A 27,400-nucleotide genomic window follows, 5' to 3' on the forward strand; every position below is an offset into this window, starting at 1 on the left:
GCCACCATGTGGTGAAATTGATCAGTCAGTCTCAGGTTGTGATCCACCAGTGCAGTTTTGTCTTGCCAATTATTTGTGTCACAGCACCAATACCTGACCAACACCACCAGGTTCCTTAAACTTGACTGTACTTTGTCTCAGAGAAAAAGGACAGAAACAAAGAAAGAGAAGAAGACTGCAGGTGGGAGAGAGAGAAACAGACAGCCTAGTTACTATTTGATGAATAAACACTAGATGGCGCAGTGAGAACATAAATGGGTTTACGGAGAAATATGCAAATTGGGAAATCAGTTGTTGTATAAGACATTTCCCAGAAGAGATGATGGTAGTGTTGAGATTCTCACCATTGTCACATTTGAAAGAGTTACAGTAAAATATGTGTTTGATTATATAAATCTTTCTGTATATGTCTTTGTTTTCCCGCTGCCCTAACTTCTGGCTATGCTTGAACGTCAAACACGGTCCTCTTGCCGTTCTGATATGAATGACATCACTATAGTTAATAAACAGTTTCTTCATGACAGAGTCAGTAACCCTCTGTCTTGTGGTGGATCAGATATTTTTCAGAGGTATAGTATTCAGAAAACCATGACCATCAGTCTGAAAACCGAACAAAACCAAAACTAAAATCAAACTAGTTCTATGAGTCTAAAAGCCCATTTCTGGTTTTCTCACTTTCATCAGTACAGATATTAGAGACGTTCTGAGGCTGAGAGAGGCTATGAAATTGCCAATTTCTACACGTCTTACTTCTGTCTGTTCTTCTTCTTCTCTCTCTCTCTGTCTCTCTCTTTGTTTCTCTCTGTCCTTGTTTCAGCAGCAGTAGATGTTGTGTAACTGCGCTGGTTCTCTGTGCGTACGAAGCACCAGAGACATCAAAGCAGCTTGTTTTGTCACTGGGAAGAAGGGCTGTGAGCAGCAGTCAGGAATAGATCTCCTCCTCTATTGCTCTTTTCCCTCTCTCTCTGTTCGCTCGCTCTCTAACTCTGGGGATTCGGCTAGTTGGTTTCATCTCTTGACTGTTTTATTTTTATTTTATTTTTTTCATGTCTTTTTTGTTTCACCTCTATCTGCCTCGTCTCCTCTCCATCATTCATCCGTCCATATGCCTTTTCTCAACTTTTCAGACAAGGCCCAAGATCCGCTTTTTAAATGGAGACTGTATGAGCGGATATGAATTATTTGAATATTAACCAGGCTGTGTGCACGTGTGTGTGTGTGTGTGTGTGTGTGTGTGTGTGTGTGTGTGCGTGCGTATATGACACAGTTCTGTAGAGTATCATGCTTGTGGTAGATAAAATATGGATGATGGAGCTCTCCCTCTGAGGGTGCACCTCGTGCCACAAGAGGGGGGTAGCAGTCAGCGGCGCCAGCCATGCACGGACGCCTAGAGGGCCATATCGCCATGGCAACCATACTCTTCACACCCTTGCCAGCGTGTGTGTGTGTGTGTGTGTGTATGTTACTCTACATTAGTTTACACTCAGCTAACGACTTCAAAGGTTCCTCAGAGGCTGCCCTACATGAAGACTGCCCCTCTTTCCCTCCAGCCTCCTCCCTTATTCCTCTTGTGTGTTTTCCCCTCCCTGTTTACCAGACGTTTCTGGTGTGCTACAGTATCTATCTAGGGCTGAGCGGCTTCAAAGGGCCTCGTTCCAGAAATCTCTCCTTAGCTGACTCCAGCAGCAGCAGCAGCTCTCTGCTTAGTTCAGTCGTGGCCTCAGGATTTGGTCATCCTGACTCAGAGCGTCAAACACACACATCCTGACGCTCCGGCCTGACCAAAATCCACTTTGACAGGAACAAGGCTTTCAAGAGGATGACTGGCTTATGAAGAAACATCCAAAATTGTATAATAAAAATCAGTTGGAGGAGAACACAGGTGTTTTGGAGCCCCACGTTAAATTCTAAAATGCTATTTATCTGTTTTGCTTTAAATCAAAAAATCATTCAATATTTCTAGAATATAGATGACTCAGTCTGTTTAAGTGTTTCAGCCAAGGACTCAAGACAGGAAAGCCTTTTATTCTTCAAAAAGTACCATATTATATAATTTTGTACGCGTCAGTTTGTAAGAGTAGGTGTCACAGTTTTCAAACGGTGGATAGCTCGTTTTGGGATTAAACGTTTCAATTCCTGAATGTATATTCACAAGACAAGCAGGCTCATTGTCTTTTAACACTGTTGATCCAAGAAGTGCCTCCGCTTTCCGTTAAGTGACATCATCCTTGATCAATTGGCATGTCTGATATGAAAGATCAAAAAGGATACGGCCATTATCAGCAAATCCGTGAGCCTAGTTTGGCATAACACATTTTTGCTACTTTTCAACTCAAATCATGTTGGTAACAATGCACAGTGAAACAACATAAGTTGTTGATATTGCGCAGAGAAGTAACACCAATCAATGATTGAAATCAATATCACGATAACCATAAGGATTGATAAGGATAAGGATGTATCATAATATGTTAATCATATGTTAAATAATCAAATTAATGTTCATCCCGTTGAACCAAATGGTTTCAAATAATATTCCTTAAGATGTCATATCTCATTTTGCCAGAATTTTTAAATAAATTTGCTTGTTATCATCAGTTTATACAGAATTGTGTCACGATATCTCAAAATCACCATATCATCACAATATGAAAGACTGAAAGACGATAAACAATAATATTGATGCATTTTTAAGAGTGTATCATAGCTAGTAACACTCAAAAATAACAGTCTTCCAGTACTTTGTACTTGGGATTACTGTGCTCACTGGGTGTGTGTCGAACAAATAAGCACCAAATACCAAGCAATAATAAATGGATGAAAAGATGAAAATAATCTGAAGCCGCAATGTTCCGCCGATAATGGGAAACAGTACAATTAGAGGAAGAAGTGGCCGAGACGATCTCTCAGCGCCGATGCTCCAGAGAGGCTTCCTCAGTATCAGCATCAGGATCACAGCCGTCTTGTTAGGGAAGTGAGCTGTTCGCCTCCGAAATAATCTTCACCACACTATCAGGGGATACTATCAGGGAACAAAGCAATATACACTTTGTTATGAAACTAGAATAATATCACTGCCTCTCTCTCTCTCTCTCACACACACACACACACACACACACACACACAGATGCCAAGTCTTGATTTGAAAAGTTAAATGACAACAATCCATCCTCCACTGTCTGAGATGAGATTTTTCTCCCCGTTTGCTCATTTGGAGTCCATGGGGGGTAAAGTAGGATGACTCCCATCTCTCTCTCTCTCTCTCTCTCTCTCTCTACACACACACACACACACACACGCACAGTGGCCTCTTAGCTGTTTATTGGGTATTTTGTTGATAATGCTGCTACATTAGCTGTGACACTGTTTCGGGATGTTGATCGGTGGCTAATGGGAATCTGAATGGATTCTTGGCTGTTAATTGCCATGAAAACACAGTACAGCAGTAGATTTGTGTGTGTGTGATAACTCCAGGCAGTGCTAGACACAATACTCCATATGCAGCCTAACTTGTAATGGCCCCTAATAGGTTTGTGGTGGGAGTTTTGCTGTGTGGATGAATGCACTATTGTCTTCTCATAAATCCCTCTCTGATTATACCGTTGACTATCGAGAGATATCATTTGGAATATTGATGACTTGGGTTTGAAGTGTGATGGCTGGCTTGTGGGTGTAATTAAAGTTGTTTGAGTAAATCATGGGGAGTTTAGATCAGATATCAAATTAGCTCTAGACTAAATCAAATTGAAATTAATGAACAGCAGGCATTTTGTAATTTGTCATAATGAACGCCCTGTAGGTGATACGACTGAGATTTCTTCCGCGTACCCTGAGGATGAGCTTACAGGTTCAGGGAGTGAATAATATCTGTATTATGCAGCAAGATAAAGACTCTGCAAGCCTATGTTGGAGAACATATGTGAGTAACTGTGCTAATTAGGAACCCTCCAGGCTTTTTCATTAGGATTAATCAGACTCCTCCACCCAAAGGTTTTTCTTTTGTAACCCTCATAATGTTAAGTTTTTGTTTTGTTGCATAACGCTGCTGTCACCAACGCCAAGTTTGGTGATTTTCGGTGATTTTTGGTGGTTTTCACTTCAGTTGAAGGATTACATGCTCCTCAGAGGGTTGAGAAAATTCTCTGACCTCTTTGGGCTTATGAAGCCAAAAGAAAATCCACAGGATAAAGTCAAAAATGCGTCGTGATTAAGCTAAAACACAGCTGTTTTTCTTGACATTTCTTGACATTTTAGAGATGCAAGGTTTTCACCTGACAGCGACGATAAGTGACCCAATGTTCTGTGTTTTTTTGCCTGAGTGTGTCAACATGTTCTGTGGGTTTGGTATTAGCTTCACAGTATGGAGTCTGTCATACGAATGAAAATGACTCATTCAGACAGTGGCTGTTTTTCTGTGAGTCAGACGTTTTCTCTGCCAGCTCCTTACTTATTCAGTAGTAATCTCAGTAATCCCAATTTCTCTCTGACTCCCTCCCTGTCTCTCACTCTCTCCCTTTTTCTCTTTCTCACACATTTCTTTCTCTCCCTGTTATCTTCCTGTCTCCCTCTCTCTCTCTCTCTCTCTCCGTCTCTGCTCTTCCTTTCTTCCTGTTTGCGATTCATTACCTTGACGAGGCGCTGGTCTAGTCTAGAGGGACACTGACCTCCTTCCTCCTCTCTCTCCCTCTCTCTCCCTCTCTCTCTCTCTCTCTCTCTCTCCCCCCTCCCTCCCTCTCTTCCTATCTGGGGTCCAGTGCACGTGTGCTGGAGAGCATCAGCAAATCAGTGAGTCAGCAAGGTCTCATTAGTCGCTGATACACTGATTAAACACACAAACATCGCAGCAGCACAGCAGCTGAATGGCTTCCCAGGCGCGCACACACACAGACACAGACATATGCAAATGAACACGCATGCAAGCAAATAAACACACACACACACACACACACACACACACACACACTGACCTCCCTCACGTTTCTGCTCCGTCTCCTGGGGCTCAGTGCATGTGCCTTGTTGCCTGAGCACAGGAAAGGGAAGTCAGTTTAGTGTGTGTGAGTATATCAGCGTGTCTCTAAGTGTGTACAAGTGTGTGCATTGTTATAGTTATATGTAATTGTACATCCATATTATCTTTGTATATGTATATGATAGATAGATAGATAGATAGATAGATGATAGACTCCAGCACTCCAGAAACAGAAATCCAACACATCAGACTTTATATATATAGTATAAGAGATAAAAGATAAAAATCTGATAAAATTCAACATGAATAGATAAAATGAAAAGTTACAAATAGAAAAAAGAATGCAGCTTATGAAGAGCATTGATTAAAAGAGTAAACTATTGCAGTAACATTGAAATGAAGGCAGTATAGCCTACTGTGTGCCCACATAAGAGGATTGCATGTGTGTGAGTGTATATGTGTGTGTGTGTGTGTGTGTGTGTGTGTATGTATGTACTGTGTATGTATATGGTGGCAGCAGTAGCCTAGCGTTAAGAGACTTAAGAGAAGCAGGCAGTTTCAATCTCTAGACCGGACGGGAAAATGTAGATGGGAAAAGTGAAGGAGTAATGCTCTCCCCTCAGTAAACAATCACTGCCGCTGTTCCCTTGAGCAAGGCACTGAACCCCCAACTGCTCCAGTGGGCCTGCTCAGTGGCAACAGTAGAAAACTGTGGTTGTACACAGTGTTCAGCTCCCAGTGTGAATGTGTGCAACTGTGTGAGTGTGAAGCAGGGCAGCGTCGAAAAGAGCTGAAAAAGCTCCAGTGTGCTCAGTCGACTTTCCCTGGATAAATAAAGGATAAAAATAAAAATCGGAACTAACTCGTCCGCATGTGTGTTTGTTCCCAGGTGGCGTGTCTGCAGGACTTCTTTGGCGATGAGGACATTTTTGTGGCGTGTGGACCGGAGAAGTTCCGCTACCAAGATGACTTCATGTTGGACGAGAGCGGTGAGGCGACTTGCTTCCTCTGACATTTCCACGCTGACATTTCACATTTGACTGTTCGGTCTGCTCCCCCGTTTTGTTTTGTCCTTTCCTTTCCTTCCTGCCCCTAGCTGTGTTTTCTGGCTGTTTCTGTCTAGGACTGTTCTAGTTTTGTGTGCTGTGTGTTAGAGCTGGGCAGTAATTCAGTATTATCAGTTTTCTTTCAGTAGAATCATATCCGGATGAAACAATGGTATCAAGTTATTGTGATATAGCCTACAATTATGTTGTCTAAATGAATGATAAAAAGCAAATACAAATTAAAGGAATAGTTCACGCAAAAGTCATTATCTACTCAACCTCATGCCAGTTGAAACACAGGCGAAGTTTGTTAGTCCATATAACATCTAACATCATATAAAATCTATCACAAAATGGGATCTGAAACAAACATAATGTACAGTATATAATATACTCTACTGTATCATGATCATACTTATATGTTTAACATACTTTATTATGTTATACTTTATTATCGAATTTCCCCTAGGGGATCAATAAAGTGCATCCTTATCCTTATCCTTATATTACCATGCAGTTCAATGTGATGAACATCAATTTGATTATTTTATTGTACATGTGATTTTGCATATTTAGAAGATATTGTTATACATCGTGATCAAAATAATTACTTATATGATCATTAAATTAATTTTGTCCTTATTGCCCGGCCCTATTGTCTGTTCACTGCTCAGTATATGCTTTTTTCATCCTTGTTGATTTCTTTCTTTCTTTTTATTTCTTTTTTACTTTGTCAGTCCTTTTTCTTTCCCCTGTATCATTCCTTTTCAGTTGCACCATAGCCCTTTCTTTCTTTCTTTGGCAGTCCCTTTTTTTTCTCTCCTGTATCATTTCTTGTGCACTTTTCAGTTGCACCGTGCCCCTTTCTTTCTTCTGTGTATGACACATCCCCATGGTTCAGGTGGCAGAGGACTGTGTAGGCTGTCCAGTTCATTACGCTCCATTGTCTTTCCCCGCTCCTCCTCCTCTCCTCTCTCCTCTTGGAAGAACGGGACCGCTGCACTTTAAGCCATCTCCTAACCTATTGTACTATTCTTCTTCTTTTCTCTTTCTCCGCCTGTCTGCCCTCTGCTGTCTATTGAGAATAGGTTAGCGGCGCTTCTGTCCTCACTTCACCCATCTGTCTTGTCGCTCTCTTAACTCCCCCTCTGCATCAGTGTGCTGCCATTTAACGCTCATCTGTATTCTCATCTTCTCATCTCTCTCCCTCCTATGAATCAGTGAGCACTGTTTTTTGTTCAGAGGTCTATTAAAACCATTTGTTTCCCCTGTAATCCCTTCATCTATTCAATAATATCCATCCCACCTGGGTCGCCAACCTCCACCTCTTTCCCCCTCTTGCCTCTCTTTCTCTTCTTCTCTCCCACTCCCCCCCCCCCACTCTCCTCTCATTTGAGAACTATAGGCTCTATCTGGTTCCATTAACTAGTGTCCCTCAGGCTTCTGATGACAACCCTTCTGCCTTGAGAAAGACCACAAAGCATCCTCCTACACGCAGCAAGCCACTCAACGCCCATGTTTGCAGAATGAGTGTTTTCATTAGCTGTTGATGATAGTCTCATCTCCCTCCACTCCCACCTTTCTTTTCTTTGAACTCTTATTTTGTCAGTTCTCGTCTGCATCTTCTCTCTCACTCACTTCATACATTTCTCTCTCTCACACACACACACACACACTTTAATTCTCTCCCTGCGTCCCAGTAGGGAGGTAGCACAATTTGACACCTCTTCACACGCCCAGAGAGACAGAGAGCAAGAGACGGAGGACAGAGAGCAAGAGACAGAAATAGACAGACAGGGAGGCCGAGAGACGAGCGAGGCAGACCGCGAGGCAGAAAGACAGTCGGAGTCAGAGCGGCAGACAACTCTCCCCTCCTCTCAGCATCACTATAATTATCACTTCTGCCTCGACTCTGACACACTGTCATCACGTTAACTCTCTGCATTGTGCATTAATCACCGGGCCACAGCGGCTGCCGCGCAAACAAAGAACGCACAAAGATACACACAAAAACGCACACACACACGTGCGGGCAAACACACGCAGACATGGCAGCCTCGGTGCCTAATTCCCCCTTCCCGCTGGTCTGGAATGGTAATGAGCTATAATGGGGCTGGGTTAATGAACAGAAGAGGAGCAAAGTTTTTTGGGGGGGTGAGGGAGGGAAGGTGTATGCGTACCATCGCATGGCTCACTTGTTAGGAGTGTGCGCCTCTAAAATACCAGACCTCCGTGAGTCATGACTGTCATCCTTGAAACGCCGCAATAATTGCGTTTGGAAACTAAGCTCAGTGAAGGTCAGAGCTCATTTTTGCAGGGGACTTGAAGGTAAACCCAATTACGGCTGCGTCGATACATTAGCGGTTTAGTGTTTTCTTGTACGACTAAAGGTCAAAATCAGTCAAAACATAACAACAATGGTTGGTCAGAAGTCCATAAAATGAGATTTCAATCCGTTAAGAGTACTGACGTGTTTTAAAGCTCTCAGTTTATTGTATTAAAGCTTTTAGTTTTGGTATGTGTGTGTGTTACAAAACACAATGTCATGTCACCATGTCACAAATGTCATATTCACTACTTGAGTGGATAATTTATGTGCTTGCAAACACGACAATATTGGAGTTTTGGCTCCCAATCATTAGTCAACTATAGCAGCTCAGTTGCTACCACTTCTGAATCAAACTTTAAACACTGTAAGTCCTGGATTTGTCACAAATGAAGACTCGTAATTATACTATTTCTAAAGTGTTGGAGACTGAAGCAACGCTGATGCTTGTGCTTCTTGTATGAATGGCATGACTTTTAAGAATAGCTGAAGTTGATTAAGTAAGTAGCAGACGTCTTTGGCACTTTGAAGTAAATGTGCGGATGAATTAGTGGTTTCTAAATGACTGCTGAATCTCTCCGTCTCCTTTCTTCTCTCTGTGCTGTCAGAGTGTCGTGTGATGAAGTCAGTGACCTATGGGAAGATGTCGGGCTCTCTGGGCCGGGGCTCCCCCAGGGCCGTAGGCCAATCACGACGCAGCAAGTCCCCTGTGTCTGGTAAGACCTTAGCATGAGGTTCTTTCTTCATCTTTTCTCCTCTTCCTCTTATGGAGCCCATACAGCTATCATATATGCTGTGTGTGAGCGTCCTTTACGGTATTTGAGTGTGTGTGTGTGTGTGTGTCTTTGTATATGTGTGTATTTGCGTGGATAGTGTGTAGACTGTCTTCGACCTGTTGGACACAGTTGGGAGTTGTGTTTATCCTAATACTTTTTCATGTGTTTGCTTAGTATTTTCTAGCCCATTACTTAATCAGTGTTGCAGCAAATGAAAACAGTACAAACAAACACTGAAACGAAATCATAGGTCTGCGGAGTGTCTGGCAGTGTGTGTGTGTGTGTGTGTGTGTCAGTTGTGTCTCGTTGCATGCATAATATGAATTCAAATGAGAATGAGTTCACAGGGGAGAGCAGAGAAAAAAGGCAGATAGGGATGAGAGAGGTAAAAAAGAGGGGGGAGAGGGAGTTGAAGATGAGAGGGAAAGGGGAGGGAAGGGGCTGGTGACTCAATCCTGCAGCTCCACACAAGCCATTCTTCACCTGACATACTAATGAATCGTAATGAAATGTTGACAGTCTGCGCCGGTACATACTGTATTGTTTGTGTCTGACAGTGATGATTATATGATTATGACTGTCCCGGCAGAAAGTCAAAAACCGCTCTGGAGGCAAACAAGCAACGGCAAAGCAAGAAGGATTTACTCGAGTATGATGGTTTATTCATTTTGACAGCCGATTTATGCATCCCGGCTGCACCAGTCCATGGGTGGCACAACATTCCTTCAGTTTGGAGAGTTAACCGGTGTCAGCTCCTACATTTACCAGTCACGCTACCAGCATGAACTCTGCCTATGAGTAAAATATCTGGTTATGCAACACCGCATTTGTGTTTTCACTCTTTTTTTAAGATTTATTTTAGGCATTTTATTTGACAGAGATAGGAAGGTATGGGATAGAGAGAGGGGAGGACATGCAGCAAATGACCGCGGGCCGGATTCGAACCCGGGTCGCTGCGGGAAGGACTGAGCCTTACATGGTACGCGCTCCACTCGGTGAGCCACCGGGGCGCCCCCTGTGTGTCCACTCTTACTGTTATTATTTTGTGATGTGAGTGAGTGCACAGAGTCTTATTGGGTTTGGGGATGATTCGATAGGATGATGCAACGCACAGAAACTCCCATGAAAGAAGCCATTCCACCTGCCGTTAACGCACGCACGTAAATGCACACACACACACACACACACACACACAACACCATGTTTGAGAATGGAGTCATCTATGTTTCTGAGACACTGACTAATGAATTTCAGGTAACATTTTTCTCCCAAAATGGATATACTGTATATCATTTTTGGAATGAAACCAGACAAATTTTGACAAAATGAGATGACAAAATGCATCCGATTTGTGTTGTTTTGTCCTTTTATATGCCGGAGGAAAAAGGAGAGACAGAGGGAAAAGGGCTAGAAGGAGATAAACAGCTAGGGTGAACAGAGACGGTTTTGGATGCAGGTGACTTGTAAAGTTTAAGGAAAAGGTTATGGGAGTGAGTCATATGCTATCTGATCTGACTGGCTGAGGCAATTCAGGAATAAAGGTGTGTGTGTGTGTGTGTGTGTGAGAGAGAGAGAGAGAGAGAGAGAGAGAGAGAGAGAAAAGGAGAAAACGAGAGAGAGAGACAGACAGAGAAAAAAAAGACAGACTCTCTTGGTTGCCATGGAAACATGGAACAGTAAGAGCATGTGGCTGGAGATACAATAGCATGTGACGGCCATATATGGCAGCGGCTTCCCGTCTGTAGAGCACAGAGCTGATTGACGCTCGGTCCTCGCTGGAGCCCTGAGTCAGACGGCCGCTTCTCACAAACGCTCTGCCTCCGGCTCTCCCGCTACTCATTACCTTCCAAGGTTTCAAGATATAACTGTTGTCTGTGTGTTTTTTTTTTTTTCATGCCACTCTGTATTCACCGCAGCACAGTGACTCTCCGTAACACCTCGTCCCTTTGCACCACAAGTGTTAAGATTCGAATGACGAGAAGAAATGACAAATTATTAATGAATTCTCCGTTTGGCCCTGATTGGTATTCCGTTGCTTTCTTACTCTAATCTTGAAAGTCAGACGATCTCGGGCGTGTTTGTTTTTTTTTTCACATTCGAAGCGCATCACGCCCTCTTCCCCCTGACGACAGTTTAGCCCAGAATTATGCTAAATAGTCAAACCAATCAAAACAGCAGGTACTGTGTGCATATGCGTGCATGCTGTTGTCATAGATATCACCTCATGTTGTTATGACTTGTTTGACTATGATGTTATGACTTTGTGATGAAGTTGCTAACCAGAGGTGACCAGAGGTAATAGCTTGTACCTAGCTTGTAGCTAAATAACAGCTGCCATTTTATTTTTTATGATTTTGCTGTGATTCTGTGACTCAACCGACAGTGTCACCAATGGAAGCACTCCTGAAGATGTTTCCTGATAGGACTGACAGGGGTTTCTTAGAGCTTGGACCTTTCTCCATGTGACCTGTTAGCAAGGAGGCCATATGTGGGTCCAGTCTCATCACTGATAATGAAAATGAAAAGATACAAATGAGTGAATTGCAGCATGTAGAGAAAAGGTGTCAGCTAGAACAGCATGTCTCACACATGCACACATCTACATACAACAATATGAGACACAAAAGAAAAATGATTGACGAGTTTTATTTGACAGAACAATAGATCAAAGTTGACAACGAGCTATGGCAACTCACTGTGATAATTTTAGGTTTGTCTTAGCCAGGTAGAAGACACTTTCAATTCACAGTACGCTATCAGTTGCTGACCAGGAAAGTAAATATTAACGTGTCTCAAAAACAAAGATATTAGATATAAACCTTGACACTCCAGCTGACTCTCACATGTTATATCACTCAAAACAGGCGTAGCTGGGTTTGCTTAGTGTATTGAAGTGTAGCCTACTGATGTGTAAGTAAGTGAAACTTTTTGAACTTGCGTTACCTCTCTCTCTGGTCTCCTGCCATGAAACAAACTCATGACACCATTCAGCTACTGAGGTCGTTGCATTACTTGCCATTGCCTGAGGCGTTGTGGTGGCAGGGTGGCCTGGTGCTTGGCGAGACCGCCCTGTAATGGAAAGGTCACAAGTTCAATCCCCATAACAGAAAAAGGTTCCTTAAGCCTCTGTCTGTTCACTCGCTGCAGGTCCCTCTAGGTAAGTGTGCCAGCTAATTACCTGAATCTAATGTGGAGTGTTACGCCTATTATTTTTGCAGAATAATCCTTTGAATGCAAGATGATTAATTATTCAGAGGATAATCTCATTGTTGCGTCCATCGGTTCTTTTATTACCGTTACAGTCAAAACATGCAGACCTTTTTATTTGTAATCTTGACAATGAAATGAAAAGTACAGACACAGAAAGCTCCTGCAGTTCTATTTATTGATATTTAGGAACCAGCACAAGAAGAATTTAATTATTTTTCATCCATACTGCACAGTGGAAAAGAACTCCATTAATTTTAAACCTTGCTACAGATCTTTAGGTTTTCAGACAGCAAGTGTGAAGTTCCACATTCATTTTCAAGCTAACACAGGCGTTAATAATATTCTTTATCACATATAATAATCTGGACCAGACGAACTGTTCAGACAAGACGTGAAGCAAGGATTATGTCTGAGAGAGAGATAGAGAGAATGTGCAATACAACACATGTGCTGTCAAACACCACCTGGTGTCCTGTGTGTGTGTGTGTGTGTGTGTGTGTGTGTGTGTGTGCGTGTGTGTGCGTCGTGTGTCTGGCTGGCTGTTCTTCACTGTGTGTTTGCAGCTGAGACCTCGACACCACTGAGGAATGTGGATCTGTGTGAGAGGGACAGACAGAGTGGGTAGACAGACAGACACACACACACACACACACACACACACACACACACACTCACACACAAACAGAGGACCCAGTTCTGCTGCGTTCTTAGATGTGATGTTACACTGTAAAAACCCATAGTGCAATTCAGTGAAAGCAACTCATCTTTAACTACATCTGTTTGGCAATTTCACCTTACAATTGCTAGTTATCAGCTTCATAACTTGTAATCATCAGTTTATGATGTGCGACTTAAAATTATGAGCTGAAAGAACATTTTACCACGTATTCACTAAACTGATCATATAACAGTTTAATAAGAAACACTGTTAGCTTATTAGCATGCTTCCTAGCACAGATTGTTTTTGAGTTAAACCAGAAAACCTTCCTTCTTCTTGTTTGAATAAAGTAACAGTCTATATCTGATTAAAATGTAAATAAGTTCAATTCCCAATTCCTACCCCCAATACTCTCTAGATTTTAGAAATTCCATAATGTGGAGTAGCCATTCTCTGTTAGATGTGGCAAGTGGTGCAGATTCAGCTGCTTACCTCTCAGCACAGTGTGAGCTGGGAATTATAAGGTTTTATCTGGGTGGAGTGCAGTGTTGAGATTTTGAGCATCAAAGATTTGACATCGCATCTGGCAAAGCTGTTATGTACTTTCCATCTTTTTAAACATTTAACCCCAATGGTTCTAAAAAAAATAACATAATGCAAGCATAAAGTAGCACTCATCATGAATATGTAGATAACACAATTTTGATAAAAAAAAAAAAAAAGTCAGATATAACCTTATAATTCCATGCTCAGAATATGCCATAGTTTTGTAACGCATGAACAACTGACACCAAAAACCTCTGTACTAGTGAAAGAGACTAGACAACAGACCTCCACCATTTCTTACTACCTACTTCTGCAAATCTGTCTCCAACTTTTTGAGATATCCTGCTAACAGATGGACGGATGGACAAACACACAGACGCAGGTGAAAACATTACCTCCTTGGGGGAGGTAATTACACTAGAATGCAGTTCATGAATTAATGAATATTAAAGCATAAGTTTGTCAATATTGGACTCATATATAATTTGTCTCTTACATACTTGTAGTACTTGGACCCGCAGACAATTTTGGCTCCCAAGTCAGCTGTTGGTTGAAGCGGCGAGCTCCATTACTTGGCCTCTTGCTGTTAACAATGAGTTCAAACACGGTTTGTCAAAATATCTCCAAAATAGCCAGTCTGTGAAAACAATATAGTGACCAACCAACGTCTTTATATCCGCAGCCCAGAAAGCAGCAGCACCGCAGCTTTTCCACTCAGTGGATAGTCTTCTACCAAACTCTACCCGGCTCCATGTGCAATTGTTTACAATCTGACCTGAACGTCCGCCAAACTAGATCACGCCGCCAGTAATGCACTTTTCACCTCACAGCAGTCTGTGCTGCGGCAGAGAAAAATAGTTCTGTGATTTCCTGGTTAGTAAAAATGTAAGTAATGGCGGAACTTTGTCATGAAATCAGAGCTAATTTTAATTTATTTACTTTATAACTTTTCCGTTTACTCTCAACTCCCCTGTGGAGTCTAGCAGGGGGAGCAGCTGAGTCTGAAGCCAATACTCTCTGTGGGTCCAAGTACTACAAGTATGTTAGAGACAAATTATATATAGGTTCAAAATTGGTGAACTTATCCTATAACTAATAAACACTTTTAAATCATTAGAACAACTAATGAACTTTGACCCAACCATTAAATACTATTTCAGTCATCTTGCCGTTTCAAGGCAGCAAGGAAACATAGGAAAGGAAACATGTTTGAAGTGGAAGTGCTGTAATAGTTTTTCCAGTGAAGGTATTGACTGACACGTCCAAGTCTTCAAAGTGCCTAGTGAAGGTGTGTGACGTCTCCACACCTTCACTGTGAGGCGAGGTGTAGGGCCTGCTGAGCCGCTAGTCTGCCAGTCTCAGTCTCATCAGTGTGTGTGTATGTGGGCAGGTTTGAGGGTGTCAGCCTGACATTGTCATCTGTTGGGCTTCATTATGTGATGATCTCACGGCCCTGAGTGGGTGTCTGTACACAACGACCCAAAATAATGTGAGAAAACAATTTGCACTCCTATATTTTTTTCCCTCCCTCTTTCTCTCTCTCTCACCATCTGTCTCTCTGCTCTCCTCCGATGCATCATGTCAACTAAAATTAACGCAGAACTGCAGATGGTGCCAGCAAGCAGCGCTTTGTCACCTATGTGTCTCATCTTTCTCTTTCTGTCACAAGCAACTCCGTACGACCGGGGAGACTGGTGTGGTGAAGTGTGTAGTCTCAAACCCACCTACAAATCCCCCGTCTCCCCGGAGCATCAGCTGCTGGCGGTGACACTTTCTGAACTGTGACCCCGCGGTTTCGGGAACCTTCTCGACTTTTCTCACTCCATAAATCCTACTCAAAAATTGGAGAAATGTACAGTCTGAAAGCAGATAAACACAGTGTGCTCTACTTTAACACAGACACAAATAACAGAGATCAGGCTGCATCCAGATATGTGGCCGAGGCAGTGTTGATATTTGCGATAATGGCGAGATAATGACATGCTTCCTGCCAGCTTTCTGTTTATGAAACAGCCCCTTATTAGGACTCAAAGTGGCCTACACTGTTATATATCAACAGTTTGTAATGTTCAGCACATTCCAGCTCAATACATCTTATTTTGCGATGAAGTGTAAAGTGTAATTTACCTTTTTTGTTGCCTCCACTTTGCCTCAACCTGCCTCGTCTTTATACTATACTTCTACTTCAGTTAGTGATTTCCTACATTTCCCAGAATGGCTTTTGACAGCCCCCCCCCAGAGAACGGGCGTGAACTTGTTCCATTCAGCTGTGGGTTATAGGTGTAGGTGGAGAGAGCAATAGAAGTAGTAATAGTAAGATCAAGAGAGCGAGTTTTTCCAGTCGGGAAAAATTTGAGTCGCGCCCCTTACTCAGAAGGCAACATGTCTTGTTGCTGCAGTGCATTCTGGTCTATTGAAGCCTCTGTTGGTAGAAACATTGGTATCTCTGCCTCTTCTACGATGGATTTCTCCTTGTATGATTGTTGAATGTAAGTCGTGTGAAATGGTGAGTCTAGAAAGAAGGCCTTGCTCTTTGATTCTGAGGGACTGACACCAAAACCTGACATTTAGCCTACTGTTGATGTTTTAGGTGTTTGAACAATTTTCTGCTATCAAATTCCATTGTAGCCTCGCTGCAAATATCGTGATGCGACGAGAAATGCAAAGCACATCACCAATAGCTGTCAAGGAACAGCGTTAAAGTGTTTTAGGGTGGATTGTTCCTTTAATAACAGCAGCATCCCTCCCTGAAGATTGTGTTTGGATGACATACATTAGAGCCTCCAAAATCCATGCTGTATGTAGGATAGGCTGCCGACTAGGCTATATCTGCTTTCCCCCCCTGACCCATCCCAGTCTGCCTCACTGCTCTCTCTCTCTCTCTTTCTCTTGCTCTCTCTGTCTCTCTATCTATCTCACTCTCTCCTCCAGTCTCTCTCTTTCTCTCCTTATCTCTCTCAGTTCAAGTCATTTCATTTCAACATGATTTATTGGCTTGAAAGTAAAGAACAATATTGCCAAAGCATCAAAACAAAAGATCTTTTTTTTTTTTTTTACCTCGTCTCTCTCTCTCTCTCTCTCTCTCTCTCTCTCTCTCTCTCTCTCTCTCTCTCTCTCCCTCTCTCTGTCCCCGGTGCGCGTCAGAGTTTGCGCAAGCAGCTTCTCCGCCTATGAGCCGCATGTACTACAGCGCTGCTCCGTCTCTCCCATTCAGTAGACTTTACTATTAAAATTGGACGGAGCTCATACAGAGGTGCTGTTCTTCTTCTTCTTCTTCTTCTTCTACCCCGCTTTGGATTATCACTGTGTTTTCATCATGCTGGAAGTGGAAGGTAGGAATCAAGATCGACCTTTTTATTCAGCTCGTAAACGGCATTTCTCCAAATAATTTGAAAGCTGGACAATTTTAAACTAAGTTGTTCCCATTCGGACGACTTTATGTTCCCGGGTTATGTGTGATTCGCCGGTCGACGTCGGTGTGATTTTGTACACTGTATGGCTTGATTTTGCGATGTGACATACGGGTGATTTTGTAGTACTAGGCTGTGAAATGGCTTAATGTTAATGTTTATCGTTGTGTAACTCGGAGGAGGGTCTGTCCGTGTGCGTAACGGTGATGCTGAATTTCATCAATGAAGATGCCCGGTGTCAGATCCAGGAATATTGCTTGGATTTTTATCGTAAATCGAAACCATAGCAATTTCTAATCTTTCATTTCCGATGGAAAATGTAAAAATAGTTGTTTGTGTGCAACGGCGTGTCAAGCTATTTTAGTCTGTTAATATGTGTTTTTTTTGTCCTTGTCTTGAATAATGTAGGAAGTTCTTTGATCTCAACAGGGGAATAAACATTAATTAATTATTATTAGTAGGCCTATAATTATTTATACTTTGGGTGGTGATATCAACATGGTCAGGATGGAGTCTACTCTAAAAATGTTATCAGGTATAGATGACTGATTGGATGTATAGCTGTAATCAGTAAGCAAGCCATTGTCATAATAAAAAATGGCTGGGAAATGGCAATAAGACATCAGGGGTCTGGTGATGTTTATGGGTTACATTTTTCTAGAAGTCATTGCTCTTTAGGATTTGTTAACTAAATGCAAAAAATTACTAGTTTATCGGATATATCTCAATTATTCTAAAGCCTTTTCACCAGCCTACAGCAGTGGTCATTCAGAGAGTTGAAACTTGTCATATAGAAAGTTGTCAGGCTATCACAGCCGGGCCAAGTGGATTTTGGAGGTCCTGGGGCTCCAGCTGGAGCCGATGAGGATCGGCCTGATGCAGGCACTAGGGGCTGCTACTGAGAGCTGATCACACCGCTCCAGCTGGACTCAGTCACTGAAACTCTGCCGAGGAATGAGCGCAACACATTATGTGAGGTGTAAAGTGTTGTGGCGGTCTGAGGACCTCAGTGGGGCCTGGTGGGGACTGCTGAAAAAGGCTCCAGTTGTCATTACTGATTACTGCAGTCCTATTAGCTGTAAATCACTGCTGTAGGTTAATAGGCCTTCATAAGGGCAGACTGGAGTCATAATCTGGGATGAACCAGTCCAGTATGGTTGCTCATATAGCAGAGTAATCAGTGTTTTCAATAAGGAGGAAGCTTAATGCAGCCAGGCTGTTTGTTCCTGATTCTCTGCAGGTTAATGATGCCATCAGGAGTTCATCTGAGTCTGCCTTTCACTTGACCACACACAGGATCCGGGTGCAGCGTTGATTAATCAGATGTTCTTGTTTAATGAGGTTATGCCGCTGGGTTTGTGCTGCAGCTGGAAAAGTAGATCAGCTTGGGGTCAGTAGTGTGTTGAGTGGAGGAACTGGTTGAAAATGAGGACAGCTTGATGTGATGTATTGACTTCGAGCCATTAGACTTTAAGCTGGGAACATGCTGTAATAGTTCAGTACACATATGTTGTAAGGGCCCAGGTATATAACTGCCTGGTGTCAGGGGGATTTGGACCATCACGAATTTTGTTTTTTTTGGCTAAAATAAGAAGCAGCAATATGGATTCCAAACCTTTTTCTCTCTTCTTTTACCTCTCTTCTCCTCCTACTCCTCCTCCACCTCCACCTCCTCTGCCTCATTCATGTGGATGGATGGATGCTGAGGGCGGAAGTGTGGGCCGCTGTTAGACACTCAGAAATATAACTGTTCTAGAAAATACCCATTCGCGTTAAAGGCTAATCTATTTCAATATTTCTCTCCCACTCTCGCCCCTCTCACCCGTCCTCTCAATCTTCTGCATCCTGTTCCCTCTCTCTCTCTCTCTCTCTCTCTCTCCCTCCAGTGAATGGGACACCGGCCAGTCAGCTGTCCACTCCTCATTCGGGAAAATCTCCCAGCCCCTCCCCGACCAGCCCGGGCAGCCTCAGCCGACGCAGGGTAAGACACAAATACACACACACACACACACACACACACACACACACACACACACACACACACACACACTCAGCCCTAACATTTAGTGACACTTAATCTATAACACATTCCTTCTATGTTCTCAGGAAAAGGACAAGGCCGTGACTGAGCATAGGCCGACTACATCTTAGAGTCCCTAGAATATGGAGAAACAACAACATCCCTCCATCTTTAGTGTCTCAGAAAGGGTCAGGGTGGGGGGTGGAGGGGTGGGGGGGGTGGGGGGGGTCTGACCCTTGACCTGACACAGTGCTGCTCCGGGATTCTTGGTAATGGCAGGTTCATGTTGGGATCCCTTAATGTTACAAGTCTTACCCCAGGTTTAAAGAACAATTCTTCCTTCCATACTGATTCTGTCGTTTTCCCCCTACATGTCAACCCGTAGCTCTCTGTTGTTTATGGAGAACTCTGTCTGCCTTTGGTAGCTGAACAGCGAATGATGCGATCACTGACATTTAGAGATGATCAGTCACCACTCAGTATTGGCCGATACTGACTCTAAAGATGAGACTGATGAGTGGACTTGTGAGCGGCCTATTCCAAATTTCCAATCTGTGTCTGTTTCGCAAAAACTACAAATTGTTTGCATCATCTGTGAGCTACCAAGCGGTGCGTTGCATTGCATTTTATTGGCCCCCAGCAAAAAAAAAAAGACCCATTCAATATTGACTGTTGTAAGATCAAATTTTTTACTCTTTTATCGAGTCAAATTACATGTTTTTTTTGGGGAAACTATTCAGGAACATATTTTATACTAGCAAATCAGTATCTGATCAGTAGCGGCCATTTTTCTTTTCGTCAAGTATTCTGTGATTCAAAAGAAATCCTCATGGAAGCATAAGCCCAAATCCCAAATGAAACTCATGATCTGTGTTTCAAATGACACCCGACTCGTCATCATTAGTGCACTACTCAGCTAAGGTGTATTTTGATGCAGACTCACTGTACGTTCACTGTGTAGCTCAGAGTTACTGTAGAGACAATGCTACTGTACTGAGAGGTTTCTTTAGGAGCATGCAACTCAAGGGAAAAAACGTGAATACCACATCAGAGACGCCGAGTTCATGTAAAGGGTGTTTTGTGTGAGTGTGTATGTGTGTGTCTTGTGTGTGTGTGTGCGTGGCAGATCAAAGTGTTTGTTAATCCAGTCCTTGACAGTAATGATGGTGAGCTTTTAATATCAGCCTCAATCCTAACCAGACCCTGCCTCCTCACAGCAGCTCTTTAATTTGTAGCTCTAAGCTTGCTGCTGATTCAGTCTCTTCTGACTTGTAAACAAACACTCTGACACACACACACACATACACATTCACGCACCACTTCTCTTTCCCTTCCTGTCTCTGTTCTCTGTTTCCCTCAGCCTCTCACTCTTTCACATGCAAACACAGCAGTACATTTGAACCTTTCATCACTTGCACATGGCTTTGTATTACTCTCAAATATGCTCACTCACGCTGAAGCTGCAATCCACAGCATATAACAGATTCATACGTACTGATTTTATGCCTGATGGTAGGCATGCAGCTAAGATATAATGTGTAATATTTATTATTTTGCTATTTATTGTTGCAGGCAACAGATCTGTATTGTTTTTAGGAGAGAAAAGGCAAGAGCGTGCTGTGTGATGTACAAAATTGGGCTGAGTTAGGCGGGAATCGATAGATTTTAATGGGACATAAAGCAGATTTAATGGTTTGTGCACTGGCTTCTGAGTGTGTATGGTTGTGTGTGTGTGTGTGTGTGTGTCACAGGCACGTATGAGTGTGTGTCTGGCTGCATGCATATAAACTAAAAATCAGCATAGCATAAGGAATTCTTTGTTTGGGCTCTGTAGCTTCAGTCTCGTACTGCAGTTGATGTGCCAGGCAGGATTAATGGATGGTGGAGAGAGTACTGGCCCGCAGGGTTATGAGACGAACACTGATGAGGTTATATTGATGTGATATGTGAGGGTCATGCAGGGTGAGATCAGCCAGGGACACACGAACAGGTCAGATTGGGTCGTATCTACAGCGAGAACAGAGCAAGGTGCTGCAGAGTTTCCACAACCATCTGTTATGGAACTGGGTCATCATGGATTGCAGTCGTTGAATGGAAAAGGGAAAGAGGCGGGCAAGTGTATACATACATAAGCTCTCTGTCTCTCTCTCTCTCTCTCTTTCTCTCTCTCTCTCTCTCTCTCTCTCTCTCTCTCTGAATGAATAAATGTGGGGCATTTAATGCAGGCAATTACAGTGTTCAGTAGCTGCTGCTCTGTTCTTTCCTCCCAGATAATTTCTACAGTTGCAGAATGAGATCCTAACAAGTTGGGGTAAGAGGGGTGAAGCAGGGGTAACCAGGAGTAACGAGAAGAGAGCAGCGCTACAGAAATATTAGCCCCCGTCCTCTCCAGATTGAAACCACGCCGCCGTTTCCCTTCCGCTCGCTTTTCTCACCGAGCATTAGCCTTCACAAATTAGCTTTGTAGTGCAACTCTGACTCCCCCTGGTATGGCAGTTTAATTCAGATTTTATAGCACATGAATCAAGAGAGCGTATTTCTCGACGAGAGATTATTCTGGGCTTTGTGCTGCCTGACACCCTATACTAAGCCCGCAACGGCTTGGCTGGAAGTAAGGGAGGAAGCCTCATACCCCATTATCTCTCCCCTCCACTCTGCAGCTTTAGACTCAGCTATATTACTCTGTCATTCTCTTCTCCACTTTTCTATCTTCCCTCTTAGTGCTTCTGCCTCTGTCCCTTCCCTCCCTGCCAGTTTTTAATTTCTCTTGCACTGAGTCTCACTTACAGCACCCCCCCCCCCCCCCCCCCCCATATAGTAGGGTATTAAACTTCACGGCGAGAAATTATATTCCATCACTTGTCTTGTAGATGAATCCCAAGCTTCTCTCTAAAGTGGACTCCAATCTTCTGACACTACTGTGCTTTACACTACACAATTCACCAATTCACTCACACAAACGCACACAAATCCCCTTATTATACTTACAAGGACACACTATTGGCTTTCTCACCTTCACAACTAAATGCATAATTTACTCTAACCTAACCTGTAACTGAAAAACATTTGTGACTCACAGGTGAATTTATTGTACACTCCTTTTTAAATTTCACCTAAATATATATTGAGCAGCCTCAGAGCTGCACAGACTCTCTAACCTTGTACTAGTACAAATCTCGCTGGCTCACCTCGTTGGACCCCGCATTAAAATACGTGGAGGCACTTCACTGCCTGAAGTAGGTTGCTCGCACAATCCAGACCATCACAGCCTATTTCCTCCAGCAGAAATTACAGACGTAGCATCGCCCCACGTTAGCCACGCATAGCCAACACCGCGGCTTTTTCTTTCTCTTACACACGTACATGGACGCACACACATATTCATAGAAATAACAGAAATATTCACTTACATACGTTCATGTCTGCTTAAAAAAAAAACTCTTCTATACATGAAATGACCATTTGCGCACAGGCAATAGCTTGACTCGAATATGCACACTCGTGCGTGTTACGGGTTTCAAACATTTGCTGCACACTAGAGTGACCCATTTTCATGAATTATCAACAGAAGCATAAAAGAATGCTCTATATATACATGAACTCATCCACTCTCCTCCCATCCCCCCCTCTCCTCCTCCTCCTCCTCACTTGTTAAAAGTCCTTTTAGTACCGCTTGCCTCACTGGCAGTACTTTGTCTTTTCACAATCATCTTGCTTTCTTGCTATCTTATTTTTTTATTCTCTGTTCTCATTTTACCCACACAGAGACACACACACAGACACACACACACACACACACACAGTCAATTTTATTATCTTTCATTCCTGAAGCACAGACAGAAGAATTGAATGAGCTGGCGAGGTCACTGCTCTTCCCATTCTTTTCACTCCATTAGATGTGAGAAAACAGACAAGAAAAAAAAAAGCATACACTGAACAGCCACTACACAACAGATTGATCACAGGGCAAACAGAAGCACTTTGATGCCAATAGTGGTAACTGCAGCTGTGATACAGCCAGGTAGCTAGTGTGTGTGTGTGTGTGTGTGTGTGTGTGTGTGAGAGAGAGAGAGAGAGAGAGAGTGCTAATTGTCAATAGTAGTATCTCACCTACATCCTCCTCTCACCATTGAGTCATTCATGTCCATCCATAGTCCATTGAATTGCATGCTCCACCTCTCGTTCTCATTGTTCTTATTTTATGTTGGGTGATTCACAGTTGTATTACGTATGTGTGTGTATGTGTGTGTGTGCGCGCGTGCATGTTGTGTGTATGTGTGAGAGAAAGAGCGTATTATTACCTGGGTGAATATTGTCTCATTTCATCCATGTGTGTTTGTCGTTACTAAAGCATGTATTTGTTATCTGGATGTATACTTCTCATTTCATGTTGTGTTTATGTCAATAGGAGGTTTGTCCAGTTTTTGTTCTCATAACTACCTGCCAGTAAGACTGGCTGCAGCACATGAGGAAACAGTTGGCATTCCAGTGGAAGCTAATCAGAGCCACAGACTTCTGAATCGACTTGCCTACCAAACAAATAATGAGCTGTACTGCAACAATGTGAAAATATATTCTTTTTATTCACAGTATGGTGCATGCATAATGGAAACTGGCAGCGGCTCCTGTTTAAAGCAAAACAAAACAAAAAAAAGAAATATTGAAAACAGCCAAGGCCAAACTTTTTCAGGTGAAAAATATTTAAAAGCATCTATGTAGAATAACAAACGCACTTCACCGTTTCACATTTCAAATATATATATATATATATATATATATATATATATATATATTGTCCACAATTCCCATAGGTTTGCGTTTTCTGAACATTTCATTCCCTCAAATAACCCCCATACTTGAAAGTTTTGTTTACTTTACATCACAATAAAAGTATTGAACCGCACACTCAAAGGCTTCAGACCATATTTACATATCTTTAATGTATTTAAAAAGCAGCAACAAAATCCGCCCCCACGTTTCGCCACCAGGCTTCATCAGGTTTGCACAGGGCTCCAATGTGTTGTTTTTGCTGCCGTTTACATACATTAAAAATATGTAAATACGAAAAGGGCCTGAAGTCTTTCAGTGTGCGGAAGAATATTTTCATTGTTGTGTGGACTATTGTTCCCGTCTGCATGGCGTCTACACATTTTGCCTCCTTGGTTTTCTCATGTAATGCTGCCAACTCTTCTCGGCTCATTCGTTTTGTTTGTATTTCCTTTGCTAAATGTATCACTTTGCATTTGTTGATGTCATCATTAAATTCGTTGTCATTTCATTTTCATTTTGTGTTGTCGTTTTTTCCCCCGTTCCCATTCACTGTGTCATCGTGTGTCGGATGTGTCCTTATTTCACCTCATCTCTACTATGTGTGGATAAACAGCTTTGTTCATCATGACACCCACCTACTTTAACAAATCTTTGAGATCATGCCCAGTATATGGAGGCTGATTATGTAGCATCATTGTCTTCTTCATATACAAGTTTATCAGTGGTATTTTAATTTTTTTTTTTTATGTAGTTCTATATTCAAGACCACAGAACAGAGCAGCGCTTCCAACACAAACCCGGTCCCAGAGGTGCGCTCATCTCCCCGTCCCACTGCTTCTGCTCTGGATTGGGTTTTTTGGGGACAGCCCAAGTCTCCCTCCCATTTTTAATTTTCCCTGAAGCATTTAATCACGTTTCTGTGATTCCCCGGGATTGCAGTCGATAAGGATCGCGATTAAAATGACTTCCCTGTATCTGCCGGGCAGGGCAGAAAGAGAGAGAATCCCCAGCAGTGTTGATCTCTTCAGATGAGAGTCACATAGATTATGTTCACTGTCTGTCTAGACAGCGAAAGAGCAGTGAAAAAATATTATCTCTTATTCCCTCTGATCTTAGGAGAGGAAGAGCAGGAACTTGGGACAAAACAAGTATTCTATTACATTCAAATCGGTTTTTTTTGGATGTTTCTACTAAAGCAAATGCCAGTAAATCCTGCTTTTGCTGACTTTTGCATTGCAATATAAACCCACGGGTCTAGAGGAGGTTTTGCACTCACAACCGAGGGATTCAAATATTGTAGGCTTAGTGGCATTAAGACAAGCATTATAGTTAAGTTGGTTATGTAAAAGCATGGTGAAATTTTAATGCTTAAATTCTTCTTTCACAAATTCTGACCTATCACTACAGTTTACATTCGTCCTTTATACCAGCACTCCACTCATCCTATTTGTTTCTTTTGTACTGTTCCACATCTTCTGCTACTGAGATGATGCTCCAATAACGGACATCCTGTTTAATTCACATTTATGAACGGAGCAGTATTCGGTCGTTGAGTGCTGCCCTTGTTGGTTTGAAGAGCAGTGGCTCCAGCCGTAAATGTAGTGGGTTTTTACAGTTTGTTTCAATCAATAGAGTGTGGGACAGTTGTGCTTTTAGCGGTTTGAGTCATAGTCGATGTGAAAACATAGAGATGTAGTGTTAGGAATAGCAGCAGTAGTGTATGTTGTATTGTGCAACGGGGAGAAAGCTGGATCCCGCCATGGTCTAATAATAACAAGACAGCTCCTGCCTCTGCTGCCAAATCTAATGATCAATATCAACTAGGCACATCTCTCTGCCTCTATCTCTCCGACTCTTGGTTTCCCTTTGTCTCTTCCTCTGTCTCCCTTTCTCTCTGTTTCTCTGTCTCTTTCTCTCTTTGTCTGTCTCTCCATCTGTCTAGTAGTTTTTTCGCTCTCTCTGGAGCACAGGAAAGAAACACAATGTTCATAGAAGGGTGAATCCACCTCCCAGCCGGCAGACAGGAAATGGCCATATATAGGCCTCTGTCTTCACACTGGAAGTCTCATAAGCACCGCACTCTCTGAACAGTTTCCATAGCAACAGTATTTTGTTTCCCTCGGTGGCAGGAAGAGAGACTGAGAGAGATACGAGTTCGAAATGAGAAAACAAGTGGAGGCCAGAGCAGAGATGAGAGATAAAGGGCACAAGAGAGGCAAATATACGAGTCGGCATGTGAAAAAAAGACCACAACAAGGGTGTTTTGTCGACAAAGCCCAGGAGGTTTAGAGGCTGTATGGATATTAAGTGGGTTTTCTTGTTCCAGGATGAGTGCCCCATCACAACAATGTTACGTAAACCCAACACAGCCTGAGTCACAGCTAAATTCACCTGGCCGGTTTTCGGGTCACCGCAGAAGAGATGAGTAAAAGAGCTGACGGCTACTTTGGTTTGGATATAGGGCAGCTCAGCACTCTGTAAATAGTTTTTAGATTTAAGCCATTATGAAGGGTGACCTCTCCTCTCACTGCTACAACAGCAGGCTTTCCAGGCAGTTTCACAGTCTGACTGGAAACTATTGGTGTAAGAGGTTCACATGAGGCCGGGGTTTAACAACTGCTAAGGGCCACCCTACCCCAACCTACTCATGTCCCAAAATAGACTGAATGCAGTTCATCTTTGTGAATATTAACTGCTAATTTTACACTATTATGCTTTAATAGAATAGGCTAGATGTTGATATGGCAACCTGCACCAACATTGAAAGCCCATAAAAGTATAGTGCCAAAAGGAAAGCTGAGAAGTCCATAGTCCAGCTGCTAATTATATTGTTTTGCGAAATCAGGTCCTAAATAGGTTTCTGATATCAGTTCAAAATAGTTTCCAAACCAGTTTTAATATGAATTTTACCCCGCCATAATATCAACGTCAACCTAAACAAGTGCAAAACTTGTTTAGGTTGACGTTGAACTTCCACCAAATGCTTGCTGAGTGTCCTGGGTTGACAAAGGCTTGCATATGAATTCACCTAACTTGGGAAAGTTTTTTTTTGTCACTTTTGTGATGAGGCATCTTCGCTAACGTCATTTTCTTAAGACTTCCAAGCTAACACACACTAAGTGACGTTTTGTGCCAAGTCTGCAATCATCAATCAAGAGAATACTGTCACCTCTCCTTAGTTCCCCATCATTCTCGCTGCTACATCATAGTGAAAAAAAAGAATCAAGACTCTCCCCTGACATTGTAAAATTGTTGTATATTTATTAATAAATTACATTTATTCAATGTAATTTTGCAGTTGGCATAAAGTTGTATGATAAAAATTGCATGTTGATGCAGTAACAAAAAATCATGGCCATTATAGACACTCAGACACTTTACAAACTACACTCATCAATAATTCACATCTGAATGCCAGGGCCCGTTTTGGATTTATAGAGGCAGTGATGGGGCCCCCCCTCCTGTCGCGGGCCAGGGTGCAGCCACACCCCTTGCACCATGTAGTACTGCTGTTCCTTCAGGACAATCTACTGTAAAACCTCCTTGTTGAGGACTGACTGCAAGGCAGGAGTGGAGGATTTGGGGAGAGGGGAGGTGATCATAAGAGAAAAATAAAAGAGAAGAATAAAAGGCAAAAGGCAAAAGAAAAGCAAAGGAAAGAGGAGACAG

General features: G+C 42.6%; 1 protein-coding gene across 1 annotated transcript in view; it reads left to right on the forward strand.

Annotated features, from left to right (window-relative positions):
- Window positions 1-5,858: 5,858 nt before the first annotated feature.
- The window catches only part of LOC139639647 (serine/threonine-protein kinase DCLK1-like), a gene marked incomplete at its 5' end in the record, with an annotated part of 31,406 nt that continues 9,864 nt past the window's right edge, over window positions 5,859-27,400 (forward strand). Inside the window, 3 exons of the mRNA XM_071513791.1 lie at window positions 5,859-5,958; window positions 8,950-9,057; window positions 18,828-18,922. Coding sequence (XP_071369892.1) covers window positions 5,859-5,958; window positions 8,950-9,057; window positions 18,828-18,922 — 303 coding nt within the window. The remainder of the gene's footprint in view (window positions 5,959-8,949; window positions 9,058-18,827; window positions 18,923-27,400) is intronic.

This window comes from Centroberyx affinis, unplaced genomic scaffold, assembly GCF_046629955.1.
Source record: "Centroberyx affinis isolate AG114_WGS23_722 - 3 ecotype Tasmania unplaced genomic scaffold, CSIRO-AGI_Caff_v1 ptg007515l_1, whole genome shotgun sequence".
NCBI classification, from domain to species: Eukaryota; Metazoa; Chordata; class Actinopteri; order Beryciformes; family Berycidae; genus Centroberyx; species Centroberyx affinis.